A 20,407-nucleotide genomic window follows, 5' to 3' on the forward strand; every position below is an offset into this window, starting at 1 on the left:
GGATCAGAGCGTAAAGCATCAAGAATTAAATTGAAGTGCCACGCTTGGTCAAACCATCCAGCGAGGCCTCATCCCCGTCATGCTACTTCCACCATACACTCCACATAATTCAATTATGTATTTAAACAATAATGGAGTACATGTATCAGACCCTTGTTGGAGTAATACATATTGTGAAAGTCTTTCACTGTCGTATGTCGAACAGCATTATGATGGCATTGTGTGTGCAGGCTACAAAAAAGACATGACTTCCCATCATTAAACACTCCACAGCTAAATGATCACACCTAGTGACACTAGTCACAGTAAAGCTCTAACCTACACAGTTTCTGTACATGGAAATATTTAATGGGCTAAAAGTCTATGTTTCATTCATTTGGATCATGTATTGGATCATTGTATCATGTATTGGATTGTATGTATTGAATATTCTTCTGAAAAGACACTAAAACTGAACATCCGTCTAAACTAAGGCAGCAAATAACCTTCATACCGTGAATCCCTTTTTGAATATTTCAGTCATAAACTGTGTATACTACACTCTAAGTTTTTGGATCTAAATATTAGGGCTGTAACTAACAACTATTTTCATTATGAATTAATCTGGCAATTATTTCAATGATTTGTTAGTCTATTCACTGTCAGAAAAATGTGTCACTACTTTTCAAAGCCCTAGGTGACATCTTAAAATCCCAGAGATATTCAGTTCACAGTAATATATTGCAAAGAAAAGTATCAAACCCTCTTATTTGAGGGGCTGGAACTAAAGAATGTTTGGTGTTATTTAGTATTTAGCTGATAGAGGTGAAAAAAATAACCTTTCAGGGGGCTCAAAACAAGAACTGGTTAAAGAACACAATAGGAAGTGAAAAATAAAGATGTGATTTTAAATGTCATGTATGTCATTTTTAAATTGGCTTTTATGATTCCTAAAAAAAACATCCCAAAACATGTGTGATGATTTGCTTATGTAGAAAGTTTTAAACAATACAGGAAAATAATTAATAATAATAATTAACGACACTTGCACTATAAATGAATGCAGAAAAGGCACTAATTGTTGCATAAAAAAATCATCAGAATGCAGGAAAGTGTTTGACGCTCAACATTTTCTAGGGGAGGACAACCACCCCCCCCCCAGTTATAACGGTTATAACTTTTTATAGTTTTATTTTGTTTCTGTCGATTTTGAATGAAGTGTATTTTACTAAAATTACTGTTTATTTACATTGAGTCTGGAAGGTATAGCGAACGCAATTTCGCGGATGTTTTTATGTTTAAAAAAAAAGGATCTTACTCTTTAACAGAAAGGTCGACCTCCTTAGAAATCCTTTCGATAATGTTGTCAGACAGAATATTAATCTGAGCCTGTCAGTGGCAAAATGAGCACTTTTGTGAAGGTAAATACATGCTGGACAATTGCCCTATTAACTTACATTGTAAGTTTACATTGTGTTTCACCGCTGCTGACTGCAGCGATCTTTCTTAATACTGGACCAGTGTCAAAGATTGTTGTTCATATCAGTCACTTAGACACAAAAACATAGGAAAATAGGGTTGAAAAAAAACAGTAGTTACCCTTTAATGCAAAAAATAGCATTCACATTTTTTGGCTGGTTGGAGAACCCCTGACTTTATTATTTACCATCATTTTTAAAAGCAAACAGACACCCTTGACCGTGGACATTTCCAAAGCTGTCTCCTCCTCCACAGCATCTGTCATGTTTCATTCAATTTTTCTGATTTACTTTGAGCCAAAGGAACTGACAAAACACACTGCTCACCCAGAGATTACAATATCTTCCACCTTGTGGCAGCAGGTAAAGGCAGACCTCCAGTCAGTCACTATGGGATTCTGTCTCATTCATTGTAGTTCTTGTACATTTCCCTGCCAATGTGTCTGATACTGTGCAAAGAGCCGAGTGTGTTTGAGAAGCGAGGTGCTGGGTGGGAAGTCAGCTACGATAAACCCTGATTGTTTGAAGCAGATAGCTATTAGCTGGCAGAGAGTGTGAGCTATTATGGTGAAAATGAAGCATTGTCAAAGAAACATAAGACTTCCCTCAGTGGATGATAGCCTCCTGAAGGGGTCTCAGATTAGATCTCACAGGTGCACTTGGGAGGGGAGTGCTGATCATTACACTGGGAGAATTATAGCTGCTCATCAAATCTCCTCAGGAATGAATATTAAGTCTTATTACGAGGACGGAAGCCAAAGCCTCTGATGTGAGCCATTTACGAGAATTGTTTGGGTTATATGGTTTGGCTTTTTACAAGACGTTTTCAGTCTGCCAATTGACTCACAGTGGTGTAACAGCACTAATGCACTGCTCCACTTAAAGAAGTGTTGGAACTAGGAGATATGACTAAAATCCAGCTTTGAAAGATGGAGCGACTTTGCTTTGGGGAGTGCAGAGCTGTGTGAGTGAATGTTCCTGTCTCCATCCAGAAGCCCGAGACAGGTTCTCTGTGCCTTGATGTCAGAGTAAAGTACAGTGAAGCAGAGCAGTGAACGGGGAGAGATAAAGAGGGTGACTGAATTTCAGATTTATTCTCTGGCTATGAAGTTATACTTTCTGCTGTCAAAATCACTGCAGTTCTGTGAAATAAAACGTACATGTCAAGACTAAGATACATCAGTGACACAGTATGAATATCTTCTTTTGAGGAGAGAAACAGGGTTTTGGGGCAGGAAATATTCATTTATATAACTATATACTCATAATGTGGTTAAAATAAACACTACACAGCAGCGAAATCTAATGAACTCCAATAGAAATGACTGCTCAGTCCTTCCAGTTTTGCAGTTGACAGCATTTAGTCTGCTGATTCCCACACTAAATTACTAAAATAATGGATTTCTGCACAGTGCGACATAATGTGCAATTCCACCACATCAGGTTTTAACAATATTGCATAATGCACTATAGTTGTTTCATTCATCTTCTTCCCAGTGCTGCAAACGCTTCCAAGTACTTGTTGGTAACATGGACACTAAAGCACAAAAACTGAGGGGCCTTAAGGTGGCTTTTGCATTATTACACAATTTTAAAGCACTGTGTTTAAGGTGGGCCTGAGACTTACTATTTTTATTATTTCAGCAGGTATTATGCTCACATGTAGCATATTCCTTAATCATTTTGTGTTTAATCAAACACTTTGTGAAACACAGACCACCTGGGACCAGTTTTCTAGGAATGAAGCTCAAAGCAAAATCTACTGGAGCTGAGATGTGTATCTTTTCATGCAGTGTAAGTCTGTTGTGTGCTTTGTATCTGCGCTATTTAGAATGCAACAGGATATGTGCAAACAAAATGTACAGAGGGTAAGAAAGATAAGTGGCGCTGGAGCCCACTTAGTAAGTTGGAGGCCAGAGTTTGAAACAAACTAGTTTGTGTGACGTGTTCTTCGACCACATCTAAAGACAGGTGTAGCTGTTCTGAATGGCCACACTCAAAGGCGGGACAAAAGGACCCGCCGTCATACAGAGCAGTGAGACACGCTAAATTGAACATATAGGGATAACGACACATACTTTCGTCTTCTAGAAGGCATTCATGGTGTTGCACCTAGTTGTTCACAGAAAGTAAAATAAAGAGAACACATGAAGAGAGCTTGAAAGAGAAGTTCAAACCCTGCTGACTGTCTCACCTCCACACACCTAACCAATCACTGCGTCAAGTAGGCATGAATGTGTGATTATTGGTTTCGGAAAGTTACAGTAATTGTTGAATGCAACCAAATTCTGACATTGGAAAAGTGTGGGGGGCGGGAGGTTCAGACGCTGTGCCCTGGTGCCTTCAGACATGTATAACTCTGCACTGTCTGCAACAGTTCTACTTGTTAAAAAGCACCAATGATAAAAACACAATAAAGCTCAATGCATTATTATATAATATTTTTATACAACAAGCAAACGCCAGGTTGGAAAAATGTTCCTGTTATAGGGGGGGAAAAGACCTAACTCAGCCTGTAATAGAAAATAAAAAAAAATAAAAAATTGAATTTTATATTCATATAACACACAACAAAAATCCTACATCTGAATTTATGAAATTTTTATTTTGACACAAAGATGAGAAAGATTATTTTATGGCCATTTTCTCCAATAAAAAGTACAAATTTGAATTATTACCCCAGTCCAGAAGAAAAGAAATTCAGGAAAATAAATACTGTTTTGACTTTTAAGTAAAAAGGTGGCATGTTACCATGTTAATCTGTTAAATATTGCTACAATGAGGCTGCTTTGGCACTTTCTGTGTTTTGGATTGAAGGCTTCTTGGCCTTTGTTGCAGAGATGTGTTATGACACAGGCTGGTTGCTTGATGTAGCATCATGACCCATCATTAACCAAAATGGGATTGACAGTGTGTTAAATGGCTGTGGATGGAGAGGTTTGGAGCCAAAGCAGAGAAAAGACAGGGAAAGTGAAGCCAGACGTCTCTGCACCTGCACGGCCAAGCCATTATTGAGTCTGTGGCAGTGGTCTGAATGCCTGCTTTGTGTATGACATTTGCTATACATACTGCTCTTGATTGGCTCACTATTACTGCCATTTCTATTATGCTGCTGAAATTGAAACAACTGGGCTTATCCTGCAATAATAACAATGAACCCAAAATGCAATAACAAACATATACGGAATGCACTTTATGATACAAGGAAAATATCTCCAAGAGGGAAAGCCTTTTCAGACATCTTTACAGACACCGACTAACAGAGGATCTAGTTATTGCATTCAACGTTTTGTATTACGAACAAGATTATTATATATTATATATATCCAACAAATTTACATTTCAATACATTTTCAAACATTGACAACAAATGCAGCTTTTGTAATGGTGAACCAGAATCTTAATGACTCTTTAGTATGAATCAACATCCATCCAACCACATCTGTTATTCTCTTTCATTCTCCGCAGCGTCTGCCTCTGAGGACGTTCTATCTCTGACCCCAGGGGGCCCTGCGGAGAGCGGGGCCAGCCTGTACCCCACCACCCAGGACACGGGCAGGAGGCCCCCCATTGTCACCACTGCCCCGCCTGTCAATTTTCCCAACCACCACCCACTCTACAGGAATCCCCCCCAGCGCCCTCACGGTCAGCCAAACTACTTTGAAGACAGTGGGTTATCCAGCTTTCAGCCCAGCTCCCCCCCCCTGCCATCCGGGACTCGCCTGGATCAAGGTGAGAAAAGGGCTTCAGATGAGAGTGCTGGAAGCGCTGACATGCAGGCAACCCTTTTAAAGCACGCATCTGCAGCCACTTCTCACTCCAACACCCCTGCTCCAGTCACCAGTGTGGGTTTAAAAGATCCAGAAGATGCTGCCGCCGTCCCCTCTTCTGCTGCTGCTGCTGCTGCCAGGGAGGGAGATGTAGAGAGGCCTAGTCAGCCTGGGCTGGAGCAGAATGGAGAGGAGCCTACCACCACCACCATCACCACCACCATGCACAGTCCAGGTAACATTAGTATGCCTTTTTAAATACACCACATACATAAGAATCACATTTCTTAGGATGATTGGAAAACAACGATAGGGGAACATGTTCTCTATTTAATAAAGTGTTGTTGTGTGCATGCAGTATGGGTGTGCATGTGGCCTGGGAAGTAAGCCAGGTGATTTTAATTGTAATATGAAGAATGTCTTTATTAAGTTCACGGTTCATCATTGTCATTCTACAGCACAGGGTTGCACAACGATACGCTAGTTATAGCCCCTTAATGCTACACAAGAGAAAGATTTCGTCAGTTGTATGTGAATAAATTTGCCTTTTTCTTGTGAGACAAAAAATTACAACTGATTATGGGGCGTGGGTTTGCATGTATTTTTAGGAGCACTGAATTGTCCCGACCAATATTTGAGCAAACTTGTTCACAACTAATCTTAATGTTGTGAAGTCCTGTTGTAGTGGTGTCTTAATGTTGTGATCTTATTGTTGGTACTATTGTTTTGGCGTTTTAATGTTGTTAAATTGTATTGTTGTTGTAGTGTTGTCTTCATGTTGTGGTTCTTGTTGTCGGAGTGGTGTTTTTGTGTTGTGGTTTTTGTTGTTGTTATTGTTGTGGGCAAGTTTTAATACTGTGACATTTGATTGTTGTCCTTTACTGTTGTGTTAGCGTTTTTGTACTCCACTTTTGTTTCCTTTCTGACAAAGATGTTATTCTCTGTTTCCTGCCAAGGGACTACAGATGAAAATTAGCTTATAGCTAACTCTGGTACTGCTAAGGAGCTGTGCATTGTCCCTGTCAAATGAAAAACAAAAACAAAGAATCGTACTGCCAGCGAGAGCTGCTCAGTGTGCTCAGTTTTGACTTGTAAAGTTTGTACTGCTGTGAGTCGTCTTTACTCTGACCAGGGGCTCTGTGTCTTTTGTCTCCGTAAAAATAGAGATGAGCAGCGTGATGCGTGCACAGGTGCGTGTGGCTTCCGTGGTCAGCGTAGCAGCTTCAGTTGATTATTATGAACGCTCTGCTGTGGGCATGCTGCCGCAGACATGTATCCGCAGGTCCATGCTCCGTGTATTTCGTCTGTAGTTTTCCACCTTCGATGAAGAGCAGTGTACAGCCACTTCTCTAAACTTTGTATTATCCAGAGACCAGTCCCAAACGGGGCTCCGTGTCCATCAGATGGTCTGAATCAGATACTACCATAAAGTTGATCCACAGGAGAATAAACATTTGAAATTAATACAGAATGTCTGAGAGCCTTACTGCATTATATTTCATTTTGTTTTTATATTTAGAATTGTCACTTGTGTTTTCCTTTACATATAGACATTTCCACTATAAACTGATGTAAAAAAAGGCAGAAATTGGTGCATAAACATTCTTAATGGTCAAACTCTGGGAGAAAGGCCAGACCCATTTCGGCATCCATGTTATCCAATCTGTTATCCACATCAAGTCCGGCCATGCAGGTAATCAAATACAGTGAGACCACAGTGCAGCCGGATATTTTACCAAAATAAACACATTTCAAAATTAAACAGCCAGGTTTATGATTTTGGCTGTCTTGACTTCTCACAGCGAGACATGCGATCAGGCACATGGAGAGAGAGACCGACGGATGGACAGAGAGAGAGAGAGACGCACGCACGCACACACATACACACACACACACAGCCACATAGGCTTAGACAATTACCACAGTTTTCCCCACTCATCCTGTCTCTTTTTATGAGAGAGAGAGAGAGAGAGAGAGAGAGAGAGAGAGAGAGAGAGAGAGAGAGCAGTGACCGGCGCGTAGAATATACAGATGGATATCTCAGCTCAGACAAAATCCGTTATGTGTTTACTTTCTCTATGGCCTTGGCAGGGTGAGCAGCACAGTCTTATCATACAGCTGCTATGTCTCCCATCATATACTGAGACTGAAATTTGAAGTACTCCTCTGCCTGGAAAGGTTATGAGGTTATGTTGGACACTGACCTGAATGACACCTGGGTACCACTGTCTCAACTTACATAGCATGAGTTCATAAACTGGAAATTCCACCACACACATATGCCAAGTACTTACATCAAAACAAAACGAAAAATATTCGTGAATTTGTACACATACACATGTAATAATCTTATGTAATCCTTTTACATTTTAACCCCATATTTATCCCCAAAGAGGGGATATTATTCATCTGCAGTGATAAATAAAACGTAGGTTAACTCTGAATGAGTATTCTTGTGTTTATTGTTATATGTGTATCGTTAGTCTTTTGTAGAACCCAACCTATGGTTGGTGGCATGCAACACTTGTGCTTAATATATTTGGTAACCCTAAAATGGCATGTGGCCCCAACCTGGCCCCTCTATTTGAAATGGTCTAGAACCGTCACTGGAGCAGCTTGATTAATCAGCTGGGCCCCATTTCAGAAAACAGGTTTAGTGAAAACTCTGAGTTTGTTAACCCTGAGATGAGGGAAACTCTGTTTCAGAAAGGGAGGTTAATCAAACCTGAGAGAGAGGGGTAACTCTAGCCCATTTCAGAAAGAGATGTAACTTAACCTCAGAGTCAGTTACTATGGTAAACTGAGCCTGTGAACCTAACCTGGTCGGGAACAGGTTTTCTTCACTATATCTCGAGTTTCTCTCGGTCTCCTCCCTCTGACACAGCACTCTTTCATTTCCTCATTCATTCATTCAGTCTGTATCAGGCGCATTTTAGCACAGTTTGTTATCTGCATAAATAAAAAACAGTGTTGGTTTATTAACCATGTTAGGCAGACTATAAAACTTTTTTTTTCTCAAAACATGGCATTTCCTTTTGTTGACGATCCCATTGATGAAGAAGCTTTATTACTTTGCAGGGAGTTAAACATACATCAGTAGATGATATTGAGGCGACTATAGATGCATTTTTATTTCCAGATAACTTCCTATTTGAGCGGTATCGATTTTCTTCCCAGTGCATCAGTTATGTAGCCTACATAACCTTATCTGTCCTCATATCACTAACGTCACCCATCATGGACATGCTCTACATCCCAGCAGGTTGTTTGTGTCGCATTATGTTTTTTTGCAAACAGCAGTTTTCTTTACAACATTAGTGATGAGGAGCATATTAGTAAAGCCACTGTAGCAAAGTGCCGTCAGAAGAGTGTGACTCGCTCTGAAACGTGTTTTAAACGTTTGTTGTAGTGTTTTCTGGACACAAACCAGTAAGAGCCATTAAAAATGAGTTCCACAGTATTGCAGGTGAATGATGTAAACCCTTTGAAATAAAAGATTATGAATAAGAATTCTGTTGATGGTGCTGCAGCCTCAGAATGGGATTAATAGGCCTAGTACTTTTTCACCCGCAAGATTGCACCTAAATGAAATAGATTATAGGTTCAATACCATTTCACCAGTAATATTATACTTATAATTAAATAAGATATTAATACACTATATTGGAACTTATTCTAGAATTTACTCTAGCAGCAATTTTCTCTCACGCAAATTCTCTCTTTTTTAACAAAATACATGTTCAAACTCGCTGTATGTGCGCATATTTCCGCCGACCAGTTTGTTTGTGGTTGTTACCATGGTGAATCATAGTATCATGACTCCATTTATGCTGCCTTTTTATAGTGGTGGTGCACGCGCTTAACTCTGAGTGAACCTACTCTGAGTTGATTGAACCAACTCGAATCAGCTGTTCTGTAACCGAAAACTCAGAGTTTCCCATCTCGGGGTATATCAACTCAGAGATCAGGGTTAGACTCAGAGTTTGTTAAACCTCCTTCCTGAAACGGGCCCCAGATCTGTGTGCTGGGTGATGGCCGGTCAAAGCACAGACAGCAGGACTATACACAAAGCCCACTGTAACACAGGGTGAAGGACAGCACTGTAGTGCAAAATAATGCTGGAGTGGACACTCAGGGCCGAGGGGATACAGAGTGATGTTCTTCTTCATAAGGAAGCACTTCAGCAAAAGTTTACTTTTTAGCTCAGAGAGAGGGAGGGATGGAGGTGGTAGAGCAGAAACCCCCGAAGGCCACTAGGAAATATTTTGTCCTCCGCTGTCCCATCACAGGGCTGAGCTGCTTAGAAAGCCAGCTGGAGAGGCAGAAAACCTTCAGACAATGTCAGATAGTGTGTTTATAACATTGTCTGTACTTGTACAGTAGTTCAATAGAGTTACAGTACATGTTTGTTCATCCTGGCTTTTCCTTAACAAGACTGATATCCCTTTTAGACCTGTGATCTGAATCTGGATATCTGATCTGGATCAGGAAAAACTCTTGTTAATACACGCAGAATTCACAGCAGACAGAAAGAATGGGATTGACTAGCTGGACCACATCTTCAGATGGTCTGGCTTGCATTGTTATCAAATCTCAGCCAGTTGTAAATAGCATATGTACTGTGTGGCCACATTCTTGAGAAAAATAAATAAAGTTAAGAAGGTAAGGTCTCATAATGAGAACACTTACAGTACAATATTCAATTCAATTCAATTTTATTTATAGTATCAAATCATAACAGAGTTATCTCGAGACACTTTACAATTCCAGTAATTACCACAAGAGCAAGCATTTAGTGCGACGGTGGCGAGGAAAAACTCCCTTTTAGGCAGAAACCTTGAGTGGTGAGGAAAACTTCCTTTTAGGGAGAAACATCGGACAGACCCAGGTTCTTGGTGGACGGTTGTCTGCTGGTGCTGGTTGGGGGTATGATGAACAGTGGCAATTATAGTCACAATAAAGATAATGGAACTATGACTAGAAATAGTAGTTGTTGTAGTAGTTCAAGGCGTAGCAGGGCACTGCAGGGCATACCATGATTTAGGTGCCACCCTAATCCAGGGAAAACTGCGGGGCAAGAAAACATAAGGGCTCCGGGAACAAGCTCCCCAGAGCTAGGTTAGTAACAAGCATTTGCACACAGATGAAAAGAGAGAGGAGAGAGGAGCTCAGTGTGTCAAAGTAAGTCCCTCGGCAATCTAAAACTATAACAGCGGAGAGCCGCAGAGAAACAGAGATAGGGAGGGGGAACGCCGTGACTGTGGCTACACACCCTCCCCCGCCGGTCTAGGCGAACACTGCAACTCCTCACTCCCTAAATATAAGCTTTCTATGAAGAGAAGTAGAGATAGGGAGGGGGCACGCCATGACTGTGGCTACACACCCTCCCCCAGACCCAGACTGGGTGCTGGTTCCACAGGAGAGGAGCCTGATAGCTAAAGGCTCTGGCTCCCATTTAACTTTTAGAGACTCCCAAGTAAATCTGCATTTTGGGAGTGCAGTGCTCTAGTGGGACAATAAGGTGCATCATTCTGGATCAGCTGGAGAGTCTTAAGGGACTTATTTGAGCAACCTGATAGTAAGGAATTACAATAGTCCAGCCTGGAAGTAACAAATGCATGGCCTAGTTTTTCAGCATCGTTTTGAGACAGGATGTGCCTAATTTTGGCAATGTTATGCAGGTGAAAAAAGGCTGTTCTTGAGGTTTGTTTTAAGTGGGCGTTAAAGGATATATCCTGATCAAAAATAACTCCTAGATTTCTGACAGTAGTGTTGGAGGCCAGTTCAATGCCATCCAGAGTAGTGAAGAATAAACTATAATGGTTATAAAAATGATGGAGTGGTGTGGTGTGTGTTTCTTATATAGATTCTAGCCACTAGTGTAAGCTGCACATTTACATTGATCTCTATGACTATACCAATGGTTACATTTATTTTGTGGAAATCTCTAAACATCGTGTGACAGCAAAAACTTCAAAACAAACATCTACTTTTATTAAAACTGTAAACTCATACTTCAAACCTATGTCTTGCTTAGGGCTATACTGACTTCTAACATCTGATAGGCTGGGGGAGCACCCTCTTTTGATAAGGCCGTAGTTATTAGTCTATTGATTAGAGTTCTGAGACAGGGGATGTACAGCAGCCACAACAGACGAGGATGCTAACAAACACAGCAATGGAGACCAATATTATCATAATCATGTCTTTCCATCTTTCAAACATTCCATGCATCCAAACGGTTAGGGTCATAATGTACATAATTTAAGCATCAATATCAATATTAAACATTTAAATTTTCTGCTAATTCTTCCATCAGAGAAGTCGGTCTCAGCTGGCTCAGCTATGCCCTTCTCCGCATCACGTGTGTAATTGGCAAAAAGCTGTTGTAATACAATTCAAATTTTGTTTACTGTTGTCCACCAGAAAAGAATGACTCAAACCCACCCGCCAATCTGACTGCGTGCTTTGAACCCGTCTGGTAACTAGCCTCTGGGTACATCGGGTTCTATGACCCATGAACACTCTGTCATCAACAGTGCTACCAGGAGTGCCCCTTCTTGCTCAGTATGGGACATGTTTGGGTGCTGTTTGTGGAGTATGGAAGATAGGTTCTCGAACTGCCTCCACACAGTCAACATCAGCTCTACTGGCGCTTTGATTAACAAACCATGAGGCTAAGTAGTTACCTATGTTGGTAGTGATGTCCACACCAAAACAAGCTCAGTCGTGCACACTTTTTCCCTGTCCTCCTCTCGTGAAACGTGTGTAATTACCTGGAAAAGGTTTAAGCAACAGGTGGCAAGTATTTACTGAAGGAAACAGTAAACTCAATGACTTGTATTTTTTTTTCATTTTAGGTGTGAGGTTTAGAGAAGGCATAGCTTAAACAGACTAAGGACATATTGCAAACCTGTGGCATCATTTTTGATTGTTCAATTTGAACGGGGCCTAACTGTGGCTGTAAGACATGAACAGATTAATTATACACTGTAAACAATCTCTGGTGTTCAGGGTTAAATTAACCAAAAAAAAAAATCAAAATATATCTTTGATTACGAGCTGTCTGCTTTTACATTATCACACACAGCGTCCTTCTATCATGTTAAAGGTAAAGGGTGCATTTTACAGGCTTCATCCAAAAATAGTTTACTGATGTTTATGTCAGGCTATTTCCATTGATAACACACAATTGTTCTAAGTTATGTTTGTATCAACTTTTCATCAATCCAATTAAAATTTTTATATGAGATCACTTCCCAATAAATTATCTGGGCAGCACTGAGTCATAAAAGCATGTTTCAATTCAATTCAATTTTATTCATAGTATCAATTCATAACAAGAGTTATCTCAAGACACTTTACAGATAGAGTAGGTCTAGACCACACTCTATAATTTACAAAGACCCAACAATTCCAGTAATTCCCCAATTCAATTCAAAAGTTGCCTATGTTATTGGTGCTCAAAAGTAGAACAGTCAAATGTACTTTAAACATTTCCTGACACACCAACTGAATTAACATAGTTGCTACTAATCTTGGTTGAAGCTGTCACAGAAATTCAATGAAAATGTTACAGAATTCATAAAATGTAATTTATCTATACCAAGTTGCTTGATATTCAAGGCATGTCTTAACCCATTAATAGGAAAACTATCAAGTGAATATCGCTCAGATAAAGGCAAGAAGTAGGTCAATGGTCAATTTGACTTCTGAGTGAAAGTAACTGTTGTTAAATTTAAGTCTGCACTACTGCACTTCAGGTTAGGAGGATTTAACATTTTTCTCACTGTCTCCAGAGGAAGCTGGCCTGGAAGGCAACCTCTTGTTTTTTTCTCAACTTTTTCCTCCGAGGCATTTGAGTCAATTCAAGTTTTTTTTTTAATGTTCGTGTGCTGAACAGCTCAGAGACAGCAGGTCTGCGGCAGACTCCTCCCCGCTGGAAAAGCCTCCTTGTAACCCGATCCAGTCACGCTCTGACTGCCGTTCGATGCACTCCTCTCTCCGCCGTCTGCTCTGTGTCTTTCCCTTTTACAACAATCGTTTACCCCCTTTAATATACCAAGTATATTATATTATTATCTTTTATAGATCTAACACATAGTATTTTGCCCCACCAAATATGTAGATTATTATATATGATATTATCTTTATATCACTTATAAGCTTTCTCTTTAGTTATATTATCAACGTGTCTCCTAGGAGTAGCAAGCTCCTTTTATCTTAATTCCTTAATCTGTGCAATGGCCACAATCTAGAATACAGCACTAGTACAAAAACCAAAAAAAGACAACCCAAACTCCTTAATCCTCACAATCGCCACATATAAAACAAAACACTATCACACATGAAACAACACACACTGCCACACACATATCAACACTGCCAACACATAAACATTTTTCCACTTGGGTTTCGAGACAGGATTGCTATGAGTAGAGCCCCATGTGTGATTACCTTTGCACTTTTTTCTGATAAAGGTCAGGTAGTTGTGAAGGAATATTTTTATTTATTTATAAATTTTTTTCACAAATTCTCCAAAAGAAGTTGCCCTTACACCATATCTCGAATCCCAGCTTCCTACTGGAACCATTCAGCATTCAGATCCCAGCTTCCTACTGGAACCATTCAGCATTCAGCAATGCAGTCAGTTCACATAGCATGCAATATCTAATTCTAATTTAAAAATTTTTGGTACCGCTCGAATTCAGACTATAATGTACACAAAAGCGCTTGTTCAGACAGCATGATCACGGCTCTGGAATATCAATTCTTTTCAGATAACATGATCACGGTAATTCTGATGTCATACGGTCACGATAACGAGAATCAATTTTTTTTTCTCAGATTATACATTCACGATAATCTGTTAACGGAACACATGTTCACAGTGTCCGGCTGCACGATCACGGCAGTCTCAAAATCCCCTCTTTTCAAACACGATCACGGATTGTAGAGGTGTAGGCCTATTTATCCTTGCAATATCAATTGCATGAATTTATGTCCAATTTAAATTAAAACCAAGATGTCTTACCCTCACAGATCCAAAAGCAATTTAGGTTTGAGGTCCGAATGTGAGAATTTTGGTCTTATAAAAGACAAAAACAGGCATTCTCTTACCTTTAAGTTCGGTGCACCGTTTTGGATATGGAGAGAAGAGTCCGGTGTGTGAAGTCCGCCAAAAAAAATTCTGGTTCGGGTTCTGGTCTTGACCAGACATCGGGGTCACCATGAAGAAAAAAATATGACCGAACTCTGCTCAGGCTCAAAAGGTCAGCGTTTTCTGACTCCACTTGGTCACTTCTTAAGCTACCTCTGTGTTCGTTGACTGGTAGACCATAATACTCAGGATTCGCTCAGTTTAAGTTATAACAAATCTTTAGTAAAAATTATATTGCAAGTGATACAATCATATATATATATATATATATATATATACATCTATATGGTTCAGAACCCTTCACGACTGTCTCCTCCTGCTGCCAAACAGTCTTTTCAGCTCTGACCCAGAACTCTCTCTGGTCTACTCTTTTATCCTTCTTCAGGTTCATCATTCCGTCATAGTTACTGTTGCCGTTCATCAGTTGGACACAGCTTGGACGTTCTGTCTCCCGAGAAGATAGCGAAATGCGCGCTAGCCCTGGAATTGCTCTCGCTTCCCCCCCTTTCCTGACTCAAAGATTAATCTGTTACTTTAAGATATTTCATTAGGTGCATTCTGTTCCAAATGTTTATCAAATGTTTATCAGGAGCACTTTTGCGCCAGTAAATTTGAACACGTCTTATCTTACACATGCCAAACAAGAGGAGAGAGCGAGGCAATCCCAGGTTACAGGACATTCTACTTTTACACAATATATTATTCTTACAGTAGCTATATCTTTAGATAATGAGGTTCGGAGGTGTTTAGGGCCCAGAACAATAACCTCGGTTTTGTCTGAGTTCACATCAGAAAATTGTAGGTCATCCACGATTTTATGTTTTTAATGCAGGCTTTAAGTTTAACTAACTGACTGGTTTCATCTGGCTTGATTGATAGGTATAATTGAGTGTCATCCGCATAACAGTGAAAGTTAATTGAGTGTTTCCTAATAATAGTGCCTAGAGGAAGCATATATAAGGTGAATAGAATTGGTCAAAGCACTGAGCCTTGTGGAACACCATGGCTAACTTTAGCGTGCCTGGAGGATTCCTCTTAAACATTAACAAATTGAGACTGATCAGATAAATAGGACTTAAACCAGCTTAGTGTGATTCCTTTAATGCCAGCTAAATGTTGCAGTCTCTGTAACAGGATGGTATGGTCAATAGTGTTAAATGCAACACTAAGGGCCCTGACACACCAACCAGACGGGCCGACCGTCGGCAGAAAAGCCAGTCGGACTGATCAGTCGGGTCCCGAGGTCCAAAAAATGCTTCAGAACACACTGAGGCGACGCCGACTTGAGCGTACGCTATGCGCGTGCGCGGAACGTAATACATCTCTATACCAGCAGGTGACGCTGCTCTGTATTGTTTCCATTAACAGTCTGATTATTTCCCAGAAAATGAAAACCGGCAGCTGATTGGACAAACGCGTCACGTGGTTCTTTTTTCTCCAGAAATTCACAGACTGTCATGGCGGCTTGTTCAGAATACGATCTCATATTGTACTAAAATAGTTCACCGAAACGTGTTTCTGAAAACATTTTAAGCGAGAAATAGGCCATGCAGTTGCTGAATCTGTCTTCATTTCAGATTGACAAAGGTCGGTTTAAAAGATTTTCGTCAGATTTTGAACATTACAACATTACAACAACTAAAATGATCTGGTTAAGCTTATGGAAAGATCATGGTTTAAAGAAGTTAACAGATAAGAGTTTTTGGACCATTTGGGATGGGCCATTTCTGGAGGGGTTTAAAATAGGGTGACCAGACGTCCCCGCTTTCCGGGGACAGTCCCCGGAAATGTCCCCGGTTTTCACTGTGACTGACAGACCCGAAATTGGAATGAAATAGTTGCGCACCCTACACGCACAGGCTCAAGACAGCCAGAACAAGCCTCAGAGCTCAGAGATATTCTACAATGCCCATATTTTACAATGCTAAAATTACTGTTTATTTACATGGAGTCTGGTGGGTTTAGCGAACGCAATTTTGCAGACTTTTTATTTTCAAAAAAGGATCTTACTCTTTAACAGAAAGGTCGACCTCGTTAGAAATCCTTTCCATAATGTTGTCAGACACTTAGAATATAAATCTGAGTCTGTCAGCGGCAAAACATGCACTTTTATGAACGTAAATACAAGCTGGACAATTGGTGTCCGTGTGTGTCCATCAGAATCATTTCCATGCTGCTGTGCTGTTTGTCCCTGCAGTTCCCTGCCATCTGAACCTGACTGGGCCAGAAGGATACATAGAGGCTCCACCACAGTCCAGCTCTGCTCTTCATTCCACCATGGACTGTAGCTACATCATCACTGTCTATATGGGCTATGGAGTAGAGGTCCAGGTAAGAGCAACATCCATCCATTCAGCCAGCTACATATACGCAGGTGTGATATAATTTGTGAAATTCATGCTATCAATGCTAAAAACGAGACTGTCAGATTTGTATGATATTCAAAGAAAACTTGTGGTTTTCATAGGACACCTCATAGGCTAGAGGTATGGGAGGCCTCAAGTCAAGTCTAGTCTAGCATTGCCAGACCTTCCTCCACAGCGCTGTGGTGTAAGGTCCACTGCTAGGATAGGAGAAAATAGTAGCTGATCCCTGTAGTCTCTGTAGTCTGATGTGTATACGTTGACACATTAATGGACTTTATTTTGTAGCCTAAATGTGTTATTCAATTTAATGGGTCTATCATATAACATCATCATCATATCCAATGTTTTATTACCCTCCCTCCACCCCTTCCTTTTCCTTTAAAAGATGTAACAGTAAGGTTTACTCAGAGTACATTTTTACTAACATACTTTCAGCTATATATATATATATATATATATATATATTAGGGCTGTCAGCATTAACGCATTAATCGCGATGCGATTAAAGCAGCCATATTATGCTCATTTTCAGGTTCATAATTGTATTTTAAGGTTGTACCAGAATAGGTTTACATGGTTTAATTTTCAAAAAACACCATATTTGTGTTGTACTGCAGTGCTCTCTCTCAATGCTGCAGATCCTCTTTTCAGCTGGTCTCTGTTTTAGCTACAGAGTGAGACCTCTTTTCTTCTTCTTCTTTTGTACTATCTTTGATTGCACTGCACATGCCCAGTAGCTCAGATGTAGATCATGTCAGCTAGCTAGCTCCATAGACAGTAAAAGAAAGGCTGTTTCTACAACTTCGGTCAGTTACAAGGCAGGATTAGCTGGGAGACTTCTAAATGAGGGCGCACATGTAAGTAGTTATTTTGTAGAGTATGGTGAACTTGTGTGTGTTGTAGCAGTGCTTTGCTATTGAGAACGAGGTAGCATGCTAGCGTTAGCATGCTAGCGTTAGCATGCTAGCGTTAGCCATAGCGTCAGCATGCCAACGCTACGAGCTAATGGTTGCGGTTAGCCTGCTCGTTTCGGCTTGTGACGTCACAAGCCGTGCCGATTTTGAACAGCTCACCCGGAGACTGAAGGCAGGACACATTCAGAAACCGTATCTCACTCTAAACAGCATGGATGGATTTTTTTCAAAGTTTGTATGTGTGTGGAAGCACCAGAGACACAAAATAACACCCCAAATCCCAGAAAAAGTGATTTTTTTCATAATATGGGCACTTTAAGGGCCGAGCATAATGCGTAATTTTTTTTAGCAACGCGGATTTTGGTGCCTCATTCTGGTGCCACTGCTATGTCTGCACTTCTCTCTGATGCTCTGAAACAGACGTTACAGGCAACAGAAACATTTCTGCACGTGACACTAGTTAACACTATGCTCGACGTTATGCCTACTGCTAGCTAGTAGCTGAATTAAACACGGTTACAATGTTGACAGCTAACGCTAAACGGTGTAAAGTTTGTCTGTATTTCACTGTAGAGGATTCCAACACCGGGATGTAACAATCTGCAGCTGCTGTTGTCGGAAAAACACAGACGGTGCGTTCAATGAAACTGGTAATTTACAGCCTCGTGGTGCATTCAAAGTTGTTGTTAAATGCCTTTTTCCCATCTGGTGGTTGTTTTTGTCATTCAACAGCTATTTACTAGTGAAATAAGTTATTGTTATAGTTATTACATTATTATTAAACATTTAATTTTGACAATATGGCCTTAGCAATAAACAAGCCATTCTTTAATGTCGCCAACTGTTTAGTACCCTTCTTTTTTTTTTTACTTTTTACTAAGTATCGGTTCAGGCACCGTTAAGGCACCAGTACCATTTTAAAAGTACTGCTTTAGCACCGGTATCCAAACCAAACAATACCCAACCCTAACATTGACTCTAGATTCAAATGTGTGACTAGATTAAATATATAATAAACAAATACAAATCTTAAAATCAAGTTCATAAAGTCATTTTCTTTGCATTCATTTGATTCCCAATCAAGATACACTGGTAAGAATTGCTTTCCATTGTACCATCCATTGCTTCTCCTGCACACTTAGCTGTGTTTGAGGAATTTAAACCACTTTCACTGACGTTACTTAGTGAGGTTGTACAACAAATGAAACCCACTAATGGTCCCCTAGACATTGTTCCCGCCAGAATGGTGAAGGAGGTTTTTAATAGCACCATTGGGTCGAGTCTTCTTACTTTTTTTAATTCTTGTCTTAGTTTAGGTTCTGTCCCAGCTGCCTTCAAACATGCTGTGGTCAGGCCCCTACTTAAGAAGCCTAATCTTGACCCCACAGTGTTGTCAAATTTTAGACCAGTCTCTCATCTGCCTTTTCTTTCTAAGGTTTTGGAAAAAGTTGTTTTCATACAGTTACAAGCCTTTCTACAGCAGAACTCTGTGTTTGAAAAATTTCAATCTGGTTTCAGATCACGCCACAGTACTGAGTCTGCACTGTTGAGAGTACATAATGACATTGCCTTGTCTGTAGATGCCGGGAATCCTACTGTTTTAGTGCTCTTGGACCTCACAGCAGCTTTTGACACTGTGGACCATGCAGTCCTCCTCTCTCGCCTTGAGCATTGTGTAGGCATCAGAGGCACGGCACTTAAATGGTTTAGCTCCTTTTTGGCTAATAGGAGCTTTTCTATCATGATTGGTGACCTCTTCTCGTCAGCTGCTCCTCTCTCTTGTGGGGTTCCCCAGGGCTCAATTCTTGGCCCCATTCTGTTCTCTTTATATATGCTGCCTTTAGGGGCTATTATAGGAAAGCATAAACTGTCATTTCATTGTTACGCAGATGATTTGCAAATCTATTTGCCTATTAAAGCAAATGACAGTGTCGCACTAAACTCCCTGCTTAGTTGCATCACTGATATTAAGCTGTGGCTTTCAGAAAACTTTCTTAATTTGAATGAAGATAAAACGGAGTGTATTATTTTCAGTACTTCAGGCACACAAAATGGTCCAGCATTGAGTTTGGGAGCTCTAGCATCCTACACTAGGTCAGCTGTCAAAAATTTGGGGGTTACTTTTGATTGCAGCATGAAATTTGACAAGCAGATCAGTGATGTTGTTAGAATGAGTTTTTTCCAGCTTCGTCTCCTGGCTAAAGTTAAGCCTTTCCTCAACAGGCACGATCTAGAAAAGGCAATTCATGCCTTTATTAGTTCTAGGTTGGATTATTGTAATGCTCTTTACGTTGGTCTGAATCAGACCTCCATCGCACGTCTTCAACTTGTGCAAAATGCAGCTGCTCGCTTTTTAACAAACACATCTAGACGTGCACATATCACTCCTGTTCTCTACACCCTTCATTGGCTCCCTGTGCGTTTCAGAATCAATTTTAAGATTTTATTGTTTGCTTTCAAGGCCTTAAATGGTCTGGCCCCGGAGTATTTGTCCGAAATTTTAACTTTGCGGGAGCACAACCGGTCATTGCGGTCTTCAAACCAGCGACTTTTAGAAGTGCCAAGGTCTAGATATAAACGGTGGGGTGACCAGGCTTTTGCAGTTGCTGCTCCGAGACTCTGGAACAAGTTACCCCCTGATATCCGCACTATTACAGATGTAGCTCTTTTTAGGTCCAAACTTAAAACGCATCTGTTTAGTCAGGCTTTTAATACGTAGCAGTGGTGTGACGATTTCATT

General features: G+C 40.4%; 1 protein-coding gene across 1 annotated transcript in view; it reads left to right on the forward strand.

The window, feature by feature from the left end:
- The window catches only part of LOC116041127 (seizure protein 6-like), a 222,950-nt gene that overhangs the window by 98,316 nt on the left and 104,227 nt on the right, over window positions 1-20,407 (forward strand). Inside the window, exons 2-3 of the mRNA XM_031286987.2 lie at window positions 4,926-5,462; window positions 16,585-16,718. Of these exons, the coding sequence (XP_031142847.2) occupies window positions 4,926-5,462; window positions 16,585-16,718 (671 nt within the window). The remainder of the gene's footprint in view (window positions 1-4,925; window positions 5,463-16,584; window positions 16,719-20,407) is intronic.

This window comes from Sander lucioperca, chromosome 5, assembly GCF_008315115.2.
Source record: "Sander lucioperca isolate FBNREF2018 chromosome 5, SLUC_FBN_1.2, whole genome shotgun sequence".
Lineage (NCBI taxonomy): Eukaryota > Metazoa > Chordata > Actinopteri > Perciformes > Percidae > Sander > Sander lucioperca.